Raw genomic sequence first — 17,044 nt, forward strand, 5'->3', positions numbered from 1 at the left:
TACCTCCAAAAAAAAAAAAAAAGAATGCAAAGGCTGGAGATGGGACGGGAAGGGCCAAGCAAGTCTTCGCGAAGGAGGCAGCGAGGCCCTGAAATGAGAGCTAGGCCGACCTCGCCACCTGGGTCCCCCAAGGGCCAAGACAGTGTCTGTCCCCACCAGAGTTTAAGGACTATCTGAAGATGGAATCAACGAGGCGGGACTTGGGAAGGAGAAACGCACGTCAGGAAAGGCTCAACAGGAGCAAAGAAACCAAGCGGGGGTGCCACGCCGTGGTTTAGGAGGGGTCATGCTGGGACTAGAGAGAGCAGGCTGACCCTGCAGGTGAGACTTGGACCAGGGTCCCAGATGGACGCGATGGAAGGAGCGCTTCGGGGAGTTTGCAGCATGCAAGCTCTCACAGGAGCTTTCCACGCTGGCGGTTCCCATCCCCCACCGCCCAATGCGGCCAGCTGCCACCCAAGCAACACTCCTTCCTTCCCAAGGCATGTGGAGAACAAAAGAGCCTTTCTCCGCCGGCTGAGCCCTGGGAAGAGCCAGAGCCACGGTCTCCGCCGTGAGACTGCAGTGTAACAGGCCTGAGCGGGGCTCTCCACCGCCCAGGCTCCCCTACCAAGGCTGGAGCAGGGCGCCCCTGCCCCCACCCTCCCAGGGGCTGACTCGAGCAGATTCCCTAGCCCTCGGCTCCCAGGGTGGAATCTCTTCGCCCAAGCTGTTGCCACCCACCGCGTCCTCCCGCCGCCTCCAGCCCCAGCCCCGGGAGGCGATACTTACAACCCCCGCGAGCGATTTCCCCTTCACCATGTCCACAAACTGGACGGCAATTTCCTCCCCGCAGCGGCTCTGGGCCTCCTTGGTGCTGGCGCCCAGGTGGGGGCAGCTGATGACGTTCTCATGGTCCACCAAGGCTCGGTCCCGTGGGGGCTCCTGTGCGGAGAGAGACCCCTCTAGGCTGAGTGCTGTGAGCCGACCACACCCTCTCGGGCCCTCCCAGGACAGAAGACAGGTTGAAGGAGGGCAGGGTGCCGCCGATTTCTATCTGAGCTTCGTCCGGGTGCTCGCGGACTCAGAAGCCCGCATCCTCACGAGGGCTCCATCACAGCGGAGTGGACGGAGCACCACCTGTGGACCAGATCCAAATCCCACCTCCACCACTTACCCACTGGGTTCCCGGGGGCAAGCCGCCCTCTCTCTAAGCCTCAGTTTCTTTATCTATGAAATGGCAAATGTGCCGGGCTCGGTGGCTCATCCTGTCATCCTGCGCTTGGGGAGGTTGAGGTGAGTGGATGGCTTGAGCCCGCGGGTTTGGGACCTGCCTGGGCAACTTGGCGAGACCTCATCAGCTGGCCGTGGTAGCGCATGCCTGTAATTCCGACTACTCGGAAGGCTGAGGTGGAAAGATCGCCGCAGCCCAGCAGGTCGAGGCTGCAGTGGCTGGGAACGGGCAATGCATTACAGTCTGGGTGACAGAGTGAGACTCCAACTCAAAAAAAAAAAAGAAATGGCAAATGCTGTCTACCTTACAACATTAGTGTGGGGATTTCGCACCCCTAGCACAGGAAGTTGGCAACCAGTGGTAGCTAATGGTTGCTGTTGTTTTTTCCCCTCAGCACCCTTGTGGCACTTGCTGGCAGCGTGCCTCACTGGGCTCTCAGCACAGTGCTCTGCTCTCACCAGGACAGGCAGGCCCCGTGTGGACCCCCGCACCTCCTCCCGTGTCCCACCCCTAGGCTCACCAAGCAGAAGACAGCCCTTGGGAATGTTAGGCAGGCGTCTTCGCTTCCGGCCCCTCTCCCCAGGGCTCTGTCGGTCCCAGTCCATTTTGGCCATGTAGCCCTGTGATCCCTGCCGCTTAGCAGCAAGTGGTGCAAGGGTGCTGGAGAGAGCCGAAGGTCTGCGCCAGGGAGGAGGGCGATGCCAAGGAGGGCAAGGCTGCCCCTGCCCTCGAGGAGCCTGCGGTCCCGTCGAGAAAGAGGACCAGGAGGACAAACCAAAAAGCACTGGGCTTGGAACACTAAGAAACTCAGAGAGGACCCGTGACTTGCCGAGGCCACAGAGCTAGTAACCTGCACACCACCAACTTCGAATCCAAAGTCGGGGCCCGCTCTGCTGTCTCACGGGGAAGAGCCCTGACACTGAGGGCGGGAGCAGCCGGTCCGAGGACCCTGAGGGAACCCTGCCTTTCTCCTTGGGGTTCCATCCCTCCCCAGGAAGAGGCGGGGAGAAGGAATGCCAGCGGACATGGGGTGGAACGACTTCTTGTGATGGGACTGCACCACAAGCAGGCACTGGAACAAGACATAACACCCCTGTCTCCCCGCCCCAAGTCCTCAGCCGTAGCCCCGATTTGCTGCCCTGCCCACGTGTCAACACGGCAGAAGCCTGAGAAGCCTGGGACAGGAACTGGGTCCGTGTAATCCTTTCCCTGTTAAGCCCGAGGATACTGGCTGGTGGCACTTGTGGCGCCAGTGTTTCCCCAAGGTTAAAAAAAGAGAGAGAGAATTACAAAATATAGGAAGTCTCTTCTTTTTTTGGTAATTCTCAGAGGCAAGTTCTGTTTAGAAACAACTCCAAGAATAGTTTTTTGTTTGGGTTTTTTTCTTTTGAATCGGAGTCTCTCTGTTGCCCAGGCTGGAGTGCAGTGGCATGCTCACAGCCACCGCAGCCTTGACCTGCTAGGCTCAGGCAATCCTTCTGCCTCAGCCTTCCAAGTAGTTGGAACCACAGGCATGTGCCACCAAGCCCAGCAAATTTTTCTATTTATTGCAGAGATAAGGTCTCGCCAAGTTGCCTGGACTGGTCTCAAACCCGTGGGCTCAGGCAAAGTGCTGGGATTATAGGCGTGAGCCTCCCAAAGCACTTGGCCTCCCAAAGTGCTGGGATTATAGGCATGAGCCACTGTGCCCAGCCAAGAATAGTTTTTATATTTTATTTTCACATTGAAAACCTGTCAGATCTGCTTCAGCCTCCAAGAGTGTGTTTACGTAAAATTAAATGAATGGGGTAGTGAGCTGCAATTTTTTTTTTCTAAATGGGTAAAGGGTTAAAACCTAAGTTTTGCAGAAAACCACATGGCTGCCTCCGTACCAAGCTCGGCAAGACCTCCTCAAGCCACACGGGTGTGTTTTTAGCAACACAGCTTTCCCCCATTTACCAAGGACACCAGGGACAGTACACTGAAGGCCATCTGTAAAACGCTGAACTTTCCCTGCCACCAGCCTCTCTGTTCCTCACCCCCCGCTCCTCCCCACAAGGAGGCTGCCGGGCACTTACTTCCGTAAACACGTCCAGCGCGGCCCCAGCACACTGACCAGACTGCAGGGCCCGGAGCAGGGCACCCTCGTCCACGATCCCTCCGCGGGCGCAGTTCACCACACACACACCCTTCTTGCACTGGGCAAAGGTGCCGTCGTTCAGCAGGCCTGGAAGAAAGGGAAGCATCTTCCTGCCGTGGCGGTGCCTAGATGCCACACTCCGCACTGGCGACCAGAGGCCTCTCCTCCTGCTGGACAACAGCCTCTCTGTTCTTCCTTCTCAAGTGCTCTGGGCCGGGAGTTTCAGTTCAGGATCTGGGCTAGACTCAGTTTAGGAACATTCTAGAAGTTCTTGAGGTATTACTGTTTCAACTGGATCTGGGAATAGAAGGCCCTGCTGGGGCCACAGGAAGCACCCACAGGGTCCCTGGATGTACCTGTGCCTAGCTCACCCAGACACCAGGTGCCTCCAGCTGGCTCACCCTCCTCCACCTGGTGCAAGGTGTCCAACAAAGTGTCTGCAGGACCCAGGTGGACCCTCCCCGTGGGTGATCGCCAGTGTCCACAGAAGGCACAGACTGGAGGGCCTGCCGGTCAACGGGTCTGTGCCTTCTGTGGCCAACCCCCAACGTGGGACCCACCTACCTGTCGTGGAAGGCAGGAGAGGCGTGTGCACCGTGATGAAATCACAGCGAGGCCAGATCTCCTCTAAGGGCAGCTGCTGAACACCGAAGGAGGCCGAGACCTCTGGAGAAATGATGGGGTCATAACCTATCGTCTGGCCAGAAGCAAGAGAGAGTAAGGAAGTATCATTACTAATTATTCGTATTGTTATTATTTTAGTTGGGAGTCTCACTCTGCTGCCCGGGCTGGAGTGCAGTGGGATGATCGTGGCTCCCCACACCTGGCAAGGTATCATTAGTAGTAGTAACAATACCGTACTGCCATATATCCCACACCATGCTAAGCCTAATCCAATTCTCCAGTTTAATTCTCACAACAATACAATGAGGTTGGGACTGTTCTTCTGTCGGCTTCAAAGCTGAGGCAAGCAGGGTTTCCCCAAGCAGGAGTGGGGAGAGGCAGAGCTCAAAGGGTGGTCTGTCCACCTCCACATTCTGACCAACACAGGAGCCAGAGAAGCTCAAGTGTGACTGGAAACAGTGGCGCCTGGAAGCCCTTAGAAAGCAGGGAGCGCTTGGTGAGGGAGGACCATCAAATGGAAGGCGATGACGTCCCAGGGTACAGCCAGGACAGGGAAGAGAGGCAGGGCTGCAGCTGGGGGACCCAGGCCCAGAAAACTGATAGGGGTGCCAGGTATTTAAACAGTGCCTCACGCCTATAACCCCAGCACTTTGGGAGGTCAAGGTGAGAGGACCGCCTGAGCCTATGGGTTTTTGACCAGCCTGAGCAACTGGGCGAGACCACATCTCTACAATAAATGAAAAAATTAGCCGAGCTTGGTGGTGCCTGCCTGTAGTTCCAGATACTTTGGAAGGCTGAGATGGAAGGATCACCTGAGCCCAACAGGTTGGCCACGAGCATGCCATTGCACTGCAGTCTGGGTGACAGAGTGAGACTCCAACTCAAAAAAAACCAAACAAACAGTGAGGAAGCACTGAGGGAAAAAAACCAAACAAACAGTGAGGAAGCACTGAGGGAGGAGAGCCATGGTGGTGCAGAGCTGGCTCAGGAACAAGAGCAAGTCATGTGTGCACCCTCAACCAGGACATCTGGGCCTGTGTCCTCCCGCAGTGACTCCACTGTGTGTAAAGGCACAAGGCAGTCCCCAGGACCCGGGTCCTCAACCTGGAATAAAGAAGATGGCTGGGTGACTTTAGTCATCCGCTGCTCTAATTCAGTCATTCACAACTATCTGTAGAGAATTTCCCCTAGCCCTGAGACGACAGTGTTCAGAGATGGCCTGGGATTAAACAAAAACAGAAAGCACAGGCTGCACGATACTTGAACAGCGGCTGTCCCCGGAGGGTGGAATTGTGTTTCTCATTTGTGCTTTCCGGTGCTTTTGAAGTTCTCCACCACACTGAATTGCTTTTGAAACTAGGGAAATAGAAAAGCTACTTTAGAACATAATGGGAAAGAGGACTTCTATTCCTAACTCAGCATTCTAGGAAGAAACTGAAAATGGCTATAAAATGAGGCAAAGCTTCCAAATCCCATTTCACCATCAGCCCCGTGGAATAAGGAAAGCCGAGTGGCTCACCTGACCATTCGTGCAGGTTTTAGGGAAAGAGGCTGCTTCCCCCATGCCCCGCAAGGACCATCACCCACAGAGCACAGGGGGGCTTTCTCAGACATTACCATCCGCTCAGTGGCAACCTCCTAGTTTCTCATGGGGAGAGGGAAATGTTTAGGGGAGGAGACAGGATCCCTGCCCTTGTTTTGTTTTCACAGGGTTTCCTTCTCGGCTGGCTCCGGGGCTGCCTAGAACAACGGTCCTGTTCATCCCTGATCCAGATGTATTTTTTTCCTCACGTGGAGTGGGGAGAGGACAGGGACACCAACAGAGGTCACAAGGCCGAGCCTGCCTGAGCAACTTCACGGAACCCCATCGCCTGCCGTGTGCCCGGGAGCCAAGAAACAGCCTGGGGCTGAAGGACCCGCCTGGCCTGGGGCATCACGGACAGGTGCATGGGCTGGAAGGGAGAGGGACGGGAGACGAAGAGGTGAGCATCTTCCTCCTCGGTGGCCAGTGAGGCACTGACTCAGCTTCTTTCTCTCAGAAAGAGAGGGTGTCTTACGTATCTGTAGACAATGACGGCAAGAATTTAGCTGAGAAAAACCCTGCTCTTGCTGGGCTCGGTGGCTCAGCCTGTAATCCCAGCACTTTGGGAGGCTGAGGTGAGAGGATGGCCTGAGCCCGCGGGTCCAAGACCCGCCTGGGCAACTTGGCGAGCCCTTATCTCTACAATAAATCAAAAAATTATCTGGGCATGGCAGCGCGCGCCTGTAATTCTGGCTACTTGGAAGGCTGAGGCGGAAGGATCGCCGGAGCCCAGCAGGTCGAGGCTGCGGGGGCCGGGAGCGGCCACTGCACTCCAGTCTGGGCGACAGAGTGAGACTCCAACTCCAAAACAAAACAAAACAAAAAAACAAACAAAACCCCGCTCTTATTTTTCCATTTGGAATAACCAGGGCAGAAAGGAGCTGGACTTAGCTCGGGGCTGGGGCTCTTGTCCCAGGAGACTCCCTTGGGGGATGCAGAGGATGACATGGGCCCAGGAGGCACGAGCCTGCCAGGGTCCTGATGTGTCCTGGAAAGGGCGAGAGGTCCTCAGACACAGAAGCTGTAGCACCTCTGGGTAACCGTCCGAAGGCCACTCCTGAGAGCAGCCTTGGGCAACGCACAAAGGGACTGCCCTACCTCCAACCCAGCCCCGGGACAGACTCCTGCTGCTGATGCAACAGGGGACCCGCCTTGCTTCCAAGGGGCCTCCAGGGCAGCTCCTAGCTGGTGTCCTAGAACTAGGCAGTTCTGAGAGGTGGATCATGGTGGCTCAGCTTCGGGCACTTCTGGCTCAGCAGGGAGGAGATCCAGGAGGCCTTCCTGGTAAAGGGCTCCGATGAAGAGCCCTAACAGTCACAGCCTCCCTCCACCACACAGCCAAGTGTTTTGGGTGAGTGCTGGAACTCTCCTTCTGCCACTGGGAAAACTTAACCAGAGCCCAGTATAAAAACAGATCAAGGCTGGGCGCAGTGGCTTAAGTTTGTAATCCCAGAACTTTGAGAGGCTGAGGCAGGAAGATTGCTTGAGCCCAGGAGTTCGAGCCAGCCTGAACAACATAGCAAGACTGGCCCTAAGAAAAATTTTTTAAAAATTAGCCAGTCATGGTGGTGTGTACCTATAGTCCTAGCTACCCAAGAGATTGAGGTGGAAGGACGGCTAGAGCCCAAGAGGTTGAGGCTGCGTGGTGAGCTGTGATCATACACTGCACTCCAGCCTGGGCAACAGCATAAGACCCTAACTAAAAAAAAAAAAAAAATCAGCCAGGCTCAGTGGCTCAGCCTGTGATCCCAGCACTCTGGGAGGCTGAGGTGAGTGGATTGCCTGAGCCCACAGATTCGAGACCCGCCCAGGCAACTTGGCAAGACCTCACCTCTACAATAAATAAAAAATGAGTTGGGCATGGTAGCGCGCCTGTAGTTCCAGCTACTCGGAAGGCTGAGGCGGAAGGATCGCCGGAGCCCAGCAGTTTGAGGCTGCGGTGGCCGGGAGCGGCCACTGCACTCTAGTCTGGGCAACCGAGTGAGACTCCGACTCAAAAAAAATAACCACTCCAAGATGCAGAGGTGAAGGCCCAAAGTGCCACCACATGCTATCTCCCACCTGTGTCCTTAGCACACCTTGCCAGAACCTGAGAAGAATTTGAAAATCACTGCTCTGGGCAGTAAGAATTCCAGGTCCCATAATGAGATCGGAGCTGTCTGTCCTGGAGAGCAGCTGTCCTTGGAACAGTGCCATGGAACAGAGAGTGACCATTTAATGACCATGGATCATGAATGGAGATGGATCCTGAAATGGGTGGTTCTGAGCAAGGAGCGCCAGTAGGAGTCAAGAGATCCAGCATCTAGGTTGGAACCTTCCTGGCCTCAGTTGCCTTGTCTGTACACCTGGGATCATAATACTGACCCGCAGGGTTGTTGTGAGCACAGGGACTGACACAGCAGAGCTCAGTAAACATTAGCTGGACTTGAAAGAAACGGTGACAACTGGTGCCTCAGGTTCAATGTCCATTCCTCTGGGCTAAAGTCAGATTCATCTCAATGCTGGCCACAAAGAAACTGTTAAAAGATGCTGGTCCACTCCCTCACGGAAAACCTTGATAAGAATGTACAAGGCTCGGCTCCCAACTGGCTTAGGCCTGTCAACACATTTTAGGGAACATGCCAGCAGGAATAAATGGAGTCTCTGAGGTCACAACCTGTTTGTTATTTGGCAACACTGTTGAGAAAAAGTTGCATGCAGAAACAACAGTATAGAATGCAAGACCTGCATGACTCAGCCCTCAGCCAGGTGGGCTGGCCAGTCCAGAGTGTGAGGAGGGACAGCTCCCTTGCTCTGGAAGCCACACTCCTTTTTAAATTTTTTTTGAGTTGGAGTCTCACTCTGTTGCCCAGGCTGGAGTGCAGTGGCACACTCCCGGTCACTGCAGCCTCAACCTGCTGGGCTCAGGCGATCCTTCTGCCTCAGCCTTCCAAGTAGCTGGAACTACAGGAGCGCCCAGCTTGTTTTTTTATTTATTTATAGAGATGAAGTCTCACCAAGTTGTCCAGGCTGGTCTCGAACCACTGGGTTCAGGCAGTCCTCTTGCCTTGGCCTTTAAAAGTGCTGGGATTACAGGCTTGAGCCACCGTACCCAGCCCTATCATACTCCTTTCAATGCTGCCAAAATTCATATTACCTTTTTATCAGTCACGCCACTGTTAACTACCACACAGCTCTTTTGTCAACCAAAGCCTTCCTCTGCCAAGAAAAGCTTTGACAAATGCTTCTACCTCCAAAATTGCTCAGTTGCATTTTTGAACTCACAGTTAGGGCACTGAAATGTGTTCTAGCTAAATTTTTATTAGGATGCGATTTGTCTTCGTGATCGATGGATCCTGCTGGGCCATACCCACCTCTCTCAGAGCATGCCTGGCCCCTCCTGGGGCTGAAGTTTAGGAAAGATGTCTGATGACTGAAACAAGGTGGGGAGTGGGGAGGAGGGAGAGGTGGGCAGGAGGGAGAAAGGTGTTCAGTATGGATAAGGGGATGCTTACCAGGCTCTAGGTTCCCAGTCATTTGCTACGAGTTCTTAAGCACAAGCTTACAAATCCTGGACATCCATATAAAATTAAGGGTTCATTTATAAGGTCCCTTTTAAGAAGGCGGGAGGGATGGAGAGAAAGAAAATTCTATAGCAACTCTGTGTAAACTTTCCTAGACCCGAGATAATCTGATTGTCAAAACTATTTTCTTTTATTTATTTATTTTTTTTGAGTTGGAGTCTCACTCCATCGCCCAGACTGGAGTGCAGTGGCCGCTCCCGGCTACCGCAGCCTCCACCTGCTGGACTCCGGCGATCCTTCCGCCTCAGCCTTCCGAGTAGCCGGAATTACAGGTGCGCACTACCACGCCCAGCTGAGTTTTTGATTTATTGTAGAGATGAGGTCTTGCTGCCCAGACGGGTCTCGAACCCGCGGGCTCAGGCAGTCCACTCACCTCAGCCTCCCAAGGGCATGGGATGACAGGCTGAGCCACCAAACCCGGCTTAAAACTATTTTCTTAATGTTTAAAGCCTTCCTGGCTGAAGTTTGAACTCACAATCCCTGTAAAACGTCAACAGATAATGAACACAGAGATGTTCTCTAGCACGCTCAGCTGCCTTATCTCTCTGGTCTGTCTGGGCAGCTCTGGACCCTCTCTCTTAGCTGAATGGCCTTCCTCATTTGCAAGGTCTCCTGGATTGGCCTGACGGGGTGGTGTTAATACTGACTGCAACCCTCCTTCTGTCAGAAGCCTACTGAGTTCCCAGGGCAGGAAAAAGCAGTGCCCTGGGGGAAAGAGGGGTGAGGCATGATTTCTGAGATATATGTAAGGTCTTCCAGCCATGAGGAGTTCCCCAGCCATATCACAATGTATATACAAGCAACTTGAAATCTTTTCTGGAATATGGAAGGGAAACTGGAAGGATAGGACCACTGTTTTATTGTAAGGCTATAAAGGTGTTCCTGATTTCTAAAGGTATCCCAGGAAAGCAGACACAACAAAACCAGGAATCCCTCACAGCAGGGGAGGAGAGGATAGGCAGGACACCAAAACCCTCTCTGGGCTGCTGGTACGCGGGGCTGTCCACCGCCTAGAGGTGAAGGGCCCGCCCCGAGCGTTCCCAGCTTTCCAGTTCCAGTGTCGAGATCAGCAGGCCAATATTCCCTCCTTCCCGGTCTTTACTGCTGATTTAGTCGGGGGCTCTGGAGGGTCAGGCGCTCCTAGAACAAAGCGTTTGGCTTCTCCCACGCCAAGATGCCTCTTCCAAAACTGCTGCAGAAGTCCCGCGCCAGAGGGCCCGGCAGCCTCTTACCTTCATCCCGAAGGACTGCATCCGAGTGGCCACCTCTCGCCCAATCCTGCCCAGGCCGAGGATGCCCAGGGTCTTTCCACTCAGCTCCGTCCCCATGAACTGCAACCAAACAGGCAGAAGGCAAAGAAGCTGAAGTGAGCACCACGGGTGGACCTCAGGCCTCGAGCCCGAGGCGGGCGGGGCAAGGCCAGCTGCTCACCTTCTTCCGCTCCCATTTGCCAGCCTTCATCGAAGCCGTCGCCTGGGGGATCCGCCTGCAAGGACAGACACAGGTTCAGCGGCCCACTCAGACCCCGCCAGCCTGGGGAGGCACAACATCAGGTCTACACAGCCACCACCTAGGACAGCCACTCCCCCGGAGTCAAGCTCAGGGGAGTCTGGGTGTTCAGTTCAGAAACACCGACAGGCGGAGAAGGGAGAGCAGAAGAGGGAACCCTTGGCAAGACCTGGCTTGAAAAGGCTGGGACAGGCCAGGCTCGGTGGCTCAGCCTGTCATCCCAGCACTTTGAGAGGCCGAGGTGAGTGGATGGCCTGAGCCCGCAGGTTCGAGATCCGCCCAGGCAACTTGGCGAGACCTCATCTCTACAATAAACCAAAAATGAGCCGGGCATGGTAGCGCACGCCTGTAGTTCCAGCTACTCGGAAGGCTGAGGCGGGAGGACCGCCGGAGCCCCAGCAGGTCGAGGCTGCGGTGGCCGGAAGCGGCTGCTGCACTCCAGTCTGGGCGACGGAGTGAGACTCCAGCTCAAAAAAAAACACAACACAGGTATGTCATGTGGGACACGGGTCACGTAGGGCATCTCTGGAGGCAAAAAGGAAGAGACAAGAAATAATGTATGGAGTGCCTTTCCTATTTTAGACATCCTAAAAGAAATGTTTAGACACACATTGGCTCATCTCTAGTTCACAACAACTGCATGGAGGGAGGCGCTGGGAGTTCAACAACTCACCCAGCATAACCCAACTGAAAGAACTGAAGAGACTCAAAGCCAGCAAAGGCATCATCATCACAGCCAGCCTCCTAAGTACTGAAATCAGGCTCTCCTGCCAGCCTAAAAAGACTCAGTCTGTGTGTAGGTACAAACATAGAGTCTAACATAGAGTCTAAGATGCTGTTCCTGTTCTTCCTTTTTTTGAGTTGGAGTCTCATCCTGTCACCCAGGCTGGAGTGCAGTGGCACGCTCCCGGCCACCACAGCCTCGACCTGCTGGGCTCCAGCAATCCTTCCGCCTCAGCCTTCCAAATAGCCGGAACTACAGGTGCACACTACCACACCCGGCTAATTTTTTTGATTTATTGTAGAGATGAGGTCTCGCCAAGTTGTCCAGGCGGGTCTCGAATCCCTAAGCTCAAGCAATTCTCTCTTGTTTCAGACTCCCAAAGTACTGGATTACAGGTTTGAGCCACCACGCCCAGCTCTGTTCTGTACTTTCACTTCAGCCCCTGCTAAAGCAAAAATATTTTGTCATCCCTGCCCATTGTCAGGACACAGATTCCACCCGCGAAAGGCTGAGTGTGGACTCTGTCCTCCATCCCAGACCCATGTTCCTATGGTTAACCCCTCAAAGCTTCAGTGCCGCACCTTGTGGGGAACGAGCTGCATCTCACTGCTCTGGCCCTTCTAGGCCTCCGCACAGGGGCCCATTTCAGAAGGGTAACGAGGACAGTGAAGTGACCTGCTTTGAGGAACCACTCACTCCTGGGGAAAGCTAGCCTGATAAAATGGCTGTGACCTGGCGAGGCAGACCCTTCACCGCCTCCTCTCTGTTTTCTCACAGCCTGTTGTCAGCCCATCTGCCTCCACGGTGCTATCTAAGAAGGGTGTGTGTGACACCGCAGACCACAAGAAGCCCCTAAACCCTCCCTTGGCTGCCACATCCAGCTGGTCACAGAGCCTCCCAGGTCTCAACACGGTGGGGTCCTCACCAGGCCTAGCTGGGGAAGACGCCGATGTGGGCCAGGGACCTCCCAAGAATTAAACGGTCACTGGCTTGACGGCCAGAGGAGACGGTGATGCAGGCCAAAATGGCGACACCCCTGTTTCTTCCCGAGTGCGCCCGCACCTCAGGAGACGTGCCAGCTGCTCTGAGCCCCATCGGTGAGGCCCTGCCAGGCCCAGTTTCCACCCACACCGCCCAGCCCTTTGGAGCCTGCAGTGCCCACTCTCGCTTCCTGCTTGCCTGAGGAAAATTCCTTCTCAACAGGTGGGCATCTCCTAGTTGTGACACACGTCTGATGAGTGAGGTCGTGGTAAGTGGTGGGGAAAGTTCTTTAAACCGCGGCACCTCACCCATTTCTTTACGTCAAACTGGTCCTGGGATAGGAAGGAAAGTATTCCTGGCTCCCAACCCTTTCCTTCCACCTCTCCAAAAAAGTGAAGTAATTAATCAGATCGGAAGCGCCACTAAAATCCTTTCCTTGCTCCAAATGAATAAATAAATGCTCACAGAATCGAATAGCTCAAGTGAGACCAAGGTACCAGATTGCTGTACTTCTCCAGAGGAAGATACACTCAACCCAGATATTCTGGGAGGTCCAGGCCGCCAGCCTGGGGTCCCCTTCTAGGCTGAGACCCTTCTGCTGTGTAAGCTATCCCTGTTTCTCTCTTTCTCCACTGTCCCCTTCCACTGACTGGTGAATAGCAGATGAATACCTGAGACCTCAGATAGAACTCCTGGGAAGGAGTCAGAGGAAAGCTTAACTCCCCCACGTCTGCCCCCAGCAGGTTTGGGAAAGCACATCTTGAAATGTGAAAAGGGGTAATTTCTTGGTCCCAGATTTCAGATTCTTACTGCATAAAGAAGTAAGGAGTCTGCCTGGGTCCCCTGGTTTAAGGATCCCAAGAGCTTTGAAGGGACTTAAAGCAGCTTCTTACCCTGTCTATTTGGGAAACTTGCCTTCCCGTTGGCCTCAGAAATGCTTGGGTAGCCTATTCAACAGAAGCGCTCAGTGCAATCATGTTTACCAAATTACTACCCATAACACTAAGACCCATGCACGTTATAGGCCATATCCATTTGGTTTTTAGGCTGTCCCCTGTACTCAAGAGTCCCCCACCCCTGAACTCAGGCTGGAGGAGCAAGAGGCTCAACCCTCCGAGTTCCACTTTGTTAAGAACCCACGGGTGGCTGGGCTCGGTGGCTCAGCCTGTAATCCCATGCTTTGGGAGGCTGAGGTGAATGGATTGCCTGAGCCTGCGGGTTTAAGACCCGCCTGGGCAACTTGGCGAGACCTCACCTCTACAATAAATCAAAAAAATTTGCCGGGCATGGTAGCACGCTCCTGTAATTCCAGCTACTTGGAAGGCTGAGGCGGAAGGATCGCCGGAGCCCAGCAGGTCGAGGCTGCGGCAGCCGAGAGCGGCCACTACACTCCACACTCCAGTCTGGGCAAGTGAGTGAGACTCCAACACAAAAAAAAAAAAAAAAAAGAACCCACAGGTAGGCACAGGGATCCTAAATCGGGTTCTTATTCCATTGTACTACAATACAGATTTGTAAGGACAGGGACAGAGGTAAGCCCTTGGGGGCCTGGGGAAGCAGTGAGGGACACAGTCCAGCGGGGAAAGCCAGAGAGAGCTTCCTGGATGAATGAACACTCGAGCTTAATCTTAACGAATAAGCAAAGGGCCGCTAGACAAAGACCCTGGGAAGGGTGCTCCAGGCAGCAGGGGATGGAGAGCGTTTGCAAGGGGTGGAGGCGAGAGGAAGCAGTGTCTGCAGTGGACAGAAGAGAAAACGAGGAAAGAGAAAAAGAAGGAAGAGCACGCCATGCACACACCTACGTCAGTGAGCGGGCCCCTAGATAACGAGCAACAGCCCTACATCTACGCCTTTCCTGTCTGCAGGTACTAAGGGTCTGAGAAGCCAGCTGACTTACGTGTGCTTGGGAACCTGTTTAAAGAATGACAGGTAAGCCGGGCTCGGTGGCTCAGCCTGTCACCCCACGCCTTGAGAGGCTGAGGTGAGTGGACTGCCTGAGCCCACGGGTTCCAGACCCGCCTGGGCAACTTGGCGAGACCTCATCTCTACAATGAATCAAAAAATCAGCCGGGCGTGGTAGCGCATGCCTGTAATTCCGGCTACTCGGAAGGCTAGGCGGAAGGATCGTCGGAGCCCAGCAGGTCGAGGCTGCGGTGGCCGGGAGCGGCCACTGCACTCCGGTCTGGGCGACAGAGCAAGACTCCAACTCAAAAAAAATAAAAAATAAATAAAAGTAAAGAATGACAGGTAGAGGGCTAATGGCCTCAGCAGTCTGCACGTCACCAAGCTGAAACGCTTCTAAGTGTCTCTGGGTCAGGCTGTTCAGCAAGAGGCAACTCGCGGTACACCAGAGGGCGGCTCTGCTGAGAAGTCGAGGACTTACCTGGCCAGGCACATGATCATCCCACAGGTGAGCTCCGCAGCACTGAGGCTGTTCCCATTGGGGGTGCTGCAGATCAAAGAAAAGGGGGAACATCAGTGGGCCCAGACCCAGTATTCCCACTCCTGCCCCAAGAAAGCCTGGAGAGCCAGGGTATGCTCCCTGTCCTGCTCCAGGGGCTTCTCAGATCTCAGTGTACACCCCAACCCTGTGCTGCCATCCTGGGTTCTCCCAGGCACTCCTGCCCTAAGCCCAGAGCTGGCAGGAAACCCTCTTGCCCCGGCTTCAGACATCCCTGCAGAGGGACCTCCACCAGAGAAGCACATTCGGCCTCTCTCGACACAAACTCACTCACTCCTCCCGAGGCAGAGGAAACGTATCTCATACTTCACTTTCCTTCTTTTCTACTTCTTTTTCTTTTTTTCTTTGCATGGGGCTCCACCCTTTTTCCCTCTCCTCTCATTTCAGGATCTGCCCACCTACAGAAGCACAAATTCCGTGCTGCCCCATATCTTTGATCTTGCTGAGGCTGAGGCTGAGCCCAGGGTGGGTGAGCAAGTCTTTCAAAGTCAGAGCTCAGCCCATGGCCCACAGACCTCCGTCAAGTTACCCAACCTGGTTTTCTTAGTCGCCACCTGTTTGACTTGTCCTCTCATCTCTCAACAAGTTCCAAACCGAGAAAGCCTCTTTATACCCCAACTCCCAGGGCCGATTTGGACTCTTCATTTTTCAGAAAGGAGGATAAAGGTGGTAAACCACACATTATGTTTCTTTTCTTAAAGGTTTTTTTTTAATGTTTTCGAATTTTTGAAATAATTTAACATAGATGTTCACCCCCCTTTCCCTACTGGATGTGTTTTTCATCTCTAAAAAGGAGGAACAAGAGGAAAAAGTCAAGGAGATCGTGTATAAGATAAAATAAGTCTTTTTTTTTTTTTTTGAGTGGGAGTCTCACTCTGTCGCCCAGACCAGAGTGCAGTGGCCGCTCCCGGCTACCACAGCCTCGACCTGCTGGGCTCCGGCGATCCTTCCACCTCAGCCTTCCAAGGAGCTGGAACTACAGGCGTGTGCTACCGTGTCTGGCTGATTTTTTGATTTATTGTAGAGACGAGGTCTCGCCAAGTTGGCCAGGCGGGTCTCGAACCCGCGGACTCAGGCAATCCGCTCACCTCGGCCTCCCAAAGCGCTGGGGTTACAGGCTGAGCCACCGAGCCCGGCCAATAAGTCTTAAGAGTCTGTCTTTCTGCAGAACCACCAGGCTTCTCATGCGGCCCCAGAGAACAGGCTGTTTGGGGAGCAGGCAGAGGTGCAGCGGCAGGGGGCTGGCTGTCTCTGGGTCTGGGGCAAGAATGTGGAATGGATTATCGTTGGCCATCGCTCCCACTGGATACTGATCTCAGTCAGGCGCCTGTCAATCAAGCCCTGCCCTTGACGAAGAAATGCAGGGCCGGGGAGGGGCAAGGACTCCAGGACGATGAGGTTCCCGAGGAAAAAGGTCTGAGGACAGAGAAGAGGCCTGGCATGCACTTGCTTTGCACACCCAGCGCCCGAACGGGTACAGCCCAGCTCTGGCATGCTGGCAATGACCTCTGCCCCCTGGATTTCTGCAAAATGCCCTGAGGTGCTGCAAGGGAAACTGGAGCCTTGGCTCCAGAAGGGTGCGGGGAAGTGAGGAAGGCCCAGAAGTCCCTCTGCGAGCACAGGCTGTGCCTCCGTGCAAGGAGAGCAGAGCAGAGCTGACAAAAACCTGCCAGGAACAGAACAACGGAGGCAGGCAGGGCAGAGAACGCAGGGACACTCGCCAGCCTTCTCCTGACTCCCGAGCCCGGCTGCACATCAGGCGGGCTTGGGAAACATTTCGAGATGACACAGAGAGCCTCAACTGTCAAACCTTGGCACCCCTAAGCTGGAATGTGGACCCCCTGTCTAGACTCAGGCCCTAGACCAGGCACCTCTACAGGCTCCGCTTCCTCGGACGTGAGCTTCCCCGGCCCGCTCCTGGTCCATCTCCACACCCACCCCTCCGCGCCCTGCCACTCACTTCATGACCAGGATGCCCTTCCGTGTGGCGGCCTCCAGATCCACGTTGTCCACGCCCGTGCCAGCCCTGCCCACCACCTGGAGCTTCTCGGCGGCATTGATGACATCCGCAGTCACCTTGGTGGCCGAGCGAACGATGAGGCCTTCGCAGTCCTGCGGCAGAAGAAACATCTGGGTCCACAAAGTCGTTCTGCAAGAACTCCTGAAGCCTCAGGCACAACGCCGCTGACTCCTGGGTAAAAGACGTGGCCCCAGCCGGGCTCGGTGGCTCAGCCTGTCATCCCGCGCCTTTGGGAGGCTGAGGTGAGT

At 54.6% G+C, this 17,044-nt stretch overlaps 1 protein-coding gene across 1 annotated transcript in view; it reads right to left on the reverse strand.

Annotated features, from left to right (window-relative positions):
- Window positions 1-17,044, reverse strand: part of LOC103267155 (D-3-phosphoglycerate dehydrogenase) — a 24,538-nt gene that overhangs the window by 6,735 nt on the left and 759 nt on the right. Inside the window, exons 3-9 of the mRNA XM_008064760.2 lie at window positions 16,737-16,925; window positions 14,699-14,764; window positions 10,533-10,587; window positions 10,334-10,432; window positions 3,897-4,029; window positions 3,271-3,419; window positions 772-924 (exon numbers count right to left, since the gene is read on the reverse strand). Of these exons, the coding sequence (XP_008062951.2) occupies window positions 772-924; window positions 3,271-3,419; window positions 3,897-4,029; window positions 10,334-10,432; window positions 10,533-10,587; window positions 14,699-14,764; window positions 16,737-16,925 (844 nt within the window). The remainder of the gene's footprint in view (window positions 1-771; window positions 925-3,270; window positions 3,420-3,896; window positions 4,030-10,333; window positions 10,433-10,532; window positions 10,588-14,698; window positions 14,765-16,736; window positions 16,926-17,044) is intronic.

Source organism: Carlito syrichta, unplaced genomic scaffold (genome assembly GCF_000164805.1).
Source record: "Carlito syrichta isolate Samal-C Ts95f unplaced genomic scaffold, Tarsius_syrichta-2.0.1 Scaffold308000, whole genome shotgun sequence".
Classification (NCBI taxonomy): Eukaryota; Metazoa; Chordata; class Mammalia; order Primates; family Tarsiidae; genus Carlito; species Carlito syrichta.